The following is a 5639-nucleotide window of genomic DNA, read 5'->3' as shown; positions in this document are numbered from 1 at the left end:
GTATCTCTGACAAAACTTTCCATTAGCTTGCATACTATTGAGGTTAAAGAGATGGGTTTGTAGTTATTAGCCTTTAGGCGATCTCCTTTTTTAAACAACGGTTTAATGTTTGCTTTGAGCCAAAGTTTTGGTAGTTCACAATTCTAGCGACTTTCTGCACAATTATTTAGGATTAATAGGTGAACTTTGTCACTTCCTGGAGATTTGTTTACATTAAGTTTAGATAATCTGTTTGCTATACCAGTTTCGTTGAACAAAGGAATCAGACAAATTGAATTTGTTACACTTTCACATAATGGAGTAACTTTAGATTTTCATCTGTAAATACGGAACAGAAGAACCTGTTTAAATAGTTTGCTATAAACTGTACATCATTAGATAACTCGTTTTTATCGTTAATAAGTGACCTTATGTGGTCCTTAACTGTAGGTTTACTATTGGTATAGGCATAAATTTGTTTTGGGTTTTGTTTTGATTCTACTGCAATTTTCTTTTCTTATGCTTTTATGCTACTTTTAACTAGATTTTTTACTCTTTTATTTTTTTCTTTATATTTTTGATTTAGTTCTTTATTTTTAAAATCTGATATTTTGTAACGATACTAAAGATTTCTCTTCAGTCTTATTTCGTGCTTAAGTTGTGCATTCATCCATAAAGATCTTTTATTGCTTCTGATATTTATTGAGTTCGATTTTAATTTAGGTATAAATTCATCGCAACCCTTTTCGTAAATATTAATGAACTTTAAATAACTTTGATTGACATCTAAATTTTTGAATTCCTCGCTCCAATTATGATTATTCAAAAACTCTGTGAATTTTTTATAATTTCCTCTTCTAAATAGTACCTTTGTGGTTTCAATTGAATTTTCTATAGCCGTTTGATCATTTGGCATGGTGTTGAAGTTAAAATTTATGGTGTTAAAGTTAAACTTGATGACCTCTTTGGGTGTCACCTAGGACTTTAGGATTTCAACATGGACCCCCTCAGATTTTGTTGAAACTTAGTGGGTTTCTTATTATTAATAAGAAAAGCAATTCCTGAAAACTTCAGCATAAAATCTTTTGTGGTTCATGAGATATGGTCATTTGAAATTTCTGATTTTTTCAAAAATAAAAACTTCAGTAACAAAAACATGTTTTGTTCATACTTTAAGCTTTATATTTTAAAAACAAAATTTCAGACCTTCTAATTTTTTTTATTGTGTGCAACTCTACACTTACTTTAAAAAAACTTTGACATTGAATTCTCCAATGTCACATTTTTTCCATAATGGCTACCTAAAAAACCTATAAATATGTTTGCAAATACAAAAAGTTGATTTTTGATGAGTCAATATACAAAGCCTGCAGTTTAAGAAGTGAAAAGACATATTTTTTTAGTTTCTATAACTGGTAGGCTTCCAAATTTTTAGAAATTTACTGATAAAATACAATTCATTTAAAAATTATAGACTTCTAAAAATGGCTGCGGCTAAAACTTAGGAAAATGTGCCTCCACTTCAAACCACCGGTAACCTAAGATCAACACTGGTTTTAATAAGATTTTTTTTTCTTCTAATTTATTAGACTTTATTACAGTGATTTCAGAAGAAAAAAAAAGTGGGTACTTATGGGGAAGTTACAAAATCAGAACAATGAAAATTGCCCAAAATGCATTAAAAACATTAAAAATAAAGTTATTGTTGTAATTGAAGGAGTTAAAGAAAATGACAACGAAAGTTGGGATGATACGGAAAAAATAATAATAAATATTTTTGAAAATAATCTCAATGTAAATGGGGTAATCATAGAAAGAGCGCATAGAACTGGCATTATTGAAAAAAAAAATCCAAGAACAATTGTAATTAAGTTACTTAACCATAAAGACAAAGTAAAAATCCTAAAAAATGCCAATAAACTGAAAGGATCCGGAATTTATATCAACGAGGATTTTTCGCTGGAAACTTCCATAATAAGAAAGAAACTTCTTGAAGAAAGCAAATTGCACAGGATAAATGGTAAGTATTCCGTTGTTATATACGATAAGCTTATTGTTAGAGAATTTATAAAAAAAAATAATGATAAATGATTTTCTTACGTTTTTATATTACTTTTTGAATTTTAATATTGCTTTAAGTTATTTCTGATTTAAAATGGCTGATGATACTGTTTTAACAAACATAAATTTTAATTCATTTGTATCAAATAAGTCAATACTATTAAACAACTATTCGGATCCTGATATTAATTTTTATAATAATGATGAAATAATTAAAAATATTAACCCTTTATATTATGACCCAAATTCTAAAAAAATTGCTAATGGAATGGAGGATAACTATTTTTCAATGCTTCATATTAATATTAGAAGTATTCAAAAAAATTTTGAGTCATTAAAACAACTTTTATATAAAATTGGCATTAAATTTCAAATAATTTGTCTAAGTGAGACATGGTGTAAAGATAAAAACATTGAAAACAATTCTAATTTTCAATTACCTAATTATAAAGTAATTCATCAAGTTAGAGCATCTAATAAGGAAGGTGGGGGTTTGTGTATATACATAAAAAACTCAATATTATTCAAAGTTAAACCAAATTTAAGTTCAACTACTAACGATTACGAATCGTTATGTATTGAAATTATTAACAAAACCTCAAAAAATATCGTCATTCATGGTTTATACAGACCGCCTTCAGGAAGCATTAAGGTATTTGAAAACCACATTAAAAAAATAATTAAAAATAAATCGTCTATGAATAAAGCTGTATATTTTATTGGTGATATCAATCTCAATATATTAGATTATGAAAAAAATATATATATTAAAAACTTTTTTAACACCATTTTTCAAAATAGCTATATTCCACTAATCAATAAACCAACGCGAATAACTAAGAAAAGTTCAACATCCCTAGATCAAATTATAACAAATGAATTTATAAATGAAAATATAAGAACAGGAATATTTAAAACTGACGTGTCTGATCACTTTCCGATTTTTATCCTATCGCAAAAATGCATATATAATGCCCAAAATGAACGGGAAAAAATAATTAAAACACGTTTAATAACTGACACTTCTATTAGTCATTTTTATAAGCTTCTATCCTGTGTTAACTGGGACACCCTAAAACTAAATCTAAACGCCAATAAAGCGTATGATATTTTTCTAACAGAGTTTCTTAATCTTTATAACAAGGCATTCCCAGAAGTTACTAAAGTAATCAAAACAAAAACACTTTTAAACCCTTGGATCACGAAGGGCATTCTTAAATCTTCAAAAAAAAAACAACGCTTATATAACAAGTTTCTTAAAAAAAGAACTCTTAAAAATGAAACTACCTATAAAAACTATAAACGGCTATTTGAGTCAATTTTAAAACGCTCAAAGAAACGTTACTATTCTGAACAATTAATAAAGCACAAAAATGATTCTAAAAAAACTTGGCATATTATTAAGGAGGTAATTGGTAAAAAAAACTTATACAGAAATTTACTTCCTCTAAATCTTAAATTTAATAACAAACAAATTGTAAATAAATCCTTAGTCGCTGAAACACTTAACCAGTTTTTTGTAAATATAGGTCCTACTTTATCATCTAATATAGCAACTACTCAATCACACTTTAGTTCTTACTTAACCTCCACCAACCTTAATGTTATGTCTAATTATAAACTTACAGAAAAAGAATTACTAGACGCAGTCTCTTTATTAAAACCCAATAAAAGTTTAGGATTTGATGATATAAGTAGTAATGTCATTATCAAATCAATAAAACAAATTACAATTCCATTACTACATATTTTTAATTTATCTCTAAAACAAGGCGTTTTTCCAGATAACCTAAAAATTGCAAAAGTCATTCCAGTGTTAAAATCAGGTGATCCTTCCGATGTTACGAATTATAGACCAATCTCAATTCTTTCTTGTTTTTCTAAAATATTAGAGCGGGTTATGTATAATAGACTATATTCCTTTTTAAATGTTAATAATATTCTTTTTCATAAACAGTTTGGATTTAAATCTAGTCATTCAACTGATCATGCAATCACTCACCTTGTTCATGATATATTTAAAGGGTTTGATGAAGACAAATATACCCTAGGTGTATTTATCGATTTAAGTAAAGCTTTTGACACTGTCAATCATCAAATCCTTCTATCCAAACTGAAAAGTTATGGTATAATAAATACTAATTTGTCCTGGTTTGATAGTTACTTGACTAATAGAAAGCAGTTTATTTCATATGATAGCGGAAAAACGGAATATAAGTCAATCACCTGTGGTGTTCCTCAAGGATCAATTTTAGGACCACTTTTATTTCTCGTTTATATTAACGACTTATATAAATTTTCTAACATTTTAAACTTAATTTTGTTTGCAGATGATACAAACTTGTTTTATTCTAGTAAAGATATCAGTAAATTATTTCAAACAGTAAACAAAGAACTTGAAAAATTAACCCAATGGTTCAAATCAAACAAACTATCTTTGAACATCAATAAATCCAAATACACTTTGTTCCATCGTCTTCATAAAAAACAAGATATTCCATTAAAACTTCCTGATCTTTTTATTGATAACGCATTATTAAAAAGAGAGCAATCAATAAAATTTTTAGGTGTGGTTCTGGATGAAAATTTAACGTGGAGGGACCACATAGGTCTAATTGAAAATAAAATATCAAAAAATATAGGTGTTTTGTATAAAGCCAAGCAGTTTTTAAATCTATCTTGTTTAAAAAACTTATATTTTTCTTTAATTCATTGCTACTTAAATTATGCAAACGTTGCTTGGTGCAGCACAAACGCAACAAAAGTAAAAAAACTGTTTAGTAAACAAAAACAGGCTATAAGGATAATTACAAACGTTGACCGTTTCTCTCACACTCAAACGTTATTTAATAAACTTAATATTCTAAATGTATATAAACTAAACCTTTACCATATTCTTATCTTCATGTTTAAACTTGATAAAAAAATATCACCAATGTTATTTAATTCACTTTTTGAAAAAATAAACCACATATACCCTACCAGATTTTCAAAAAACAATTACATTCAATCCAAAACACATTATTCAGCAACCAAATTCTCAATTGCTAACCGAGGTCCTAAGCTGTGGAATACAATATTAAATAATGAGCTGAAATCTAATTATTCTTTAAACCAGTTTAAAACAAAACTTAAGCAATTACTGATGATACATGAAAATGAATTAAAGTTCTTCTAAAAAGCTTTTTAAACTAGCAAACAAAAACAAAAATTAACCTACTAATTACTCTTTAATATTATATTTAATATTCTAAACAATAGTCTGCTATTGTAAATGTATTTCTTATCTTATAAGTTTTGAATTTACAAACGATTTTTTTTAAGTTTTATTATTTGAAATACTAATTACTAAAAATATTGTAAAATTTTATAATTTCAATTTTTATTAAAAAAAGTTATTGTAAATTCTTTTTGTAATATTAATACTTATATATCATCTTATTTTACTAATCAGTTCTTGAATATAAATACTCTTTGAATTACTAAATATTTTAAACGTTATATATTTTATTTTTTGCATTTTGTTAAAACATTTATTTGATGAATATGCATTTTTTTTTGGGGTGGGGGGGCTTAATGATAAGATGAATTTTGTCTTC

At 26.5% G+C, this 5639-nt stretch overlaps 1 protein-coding gene across 1 annotated transcript; it reads left to right on the top strand.

The window, feature by feature from the left end:
• The first annotated feature begins 1611 nt into the window (after window positions 1-1611).
• On the top strand, window positions 1612-2070 carry LOC136080333 (uncharacterized). The gene has a single exon (XM_065796950.1). It carries the CDS (start codon window positions 1612-1614, stop codon window positions 2068-2070), a length of 459 nt encoding a protein of 152 aa, XP_065653022.1.
• Window positions 2071-5639: the final 3569 nt, after the last annotated feature.

Source organism: Hydra vulgaris, chromosome 05 (genome assembly GCF_038396675.1).
Source record: "Hydra vulgaris chromosome 05, alternate assembly HydraT2T_AEP".
NCBI lineage: Eukaryota > Metazoa > Cnidaria > Hydrozoa > Anthoathecata > Hydridae > Hydra > Hydra vulgaris.
This window is presented reverse-complemented; position numbering and strand designations above follow the sequence as displayed.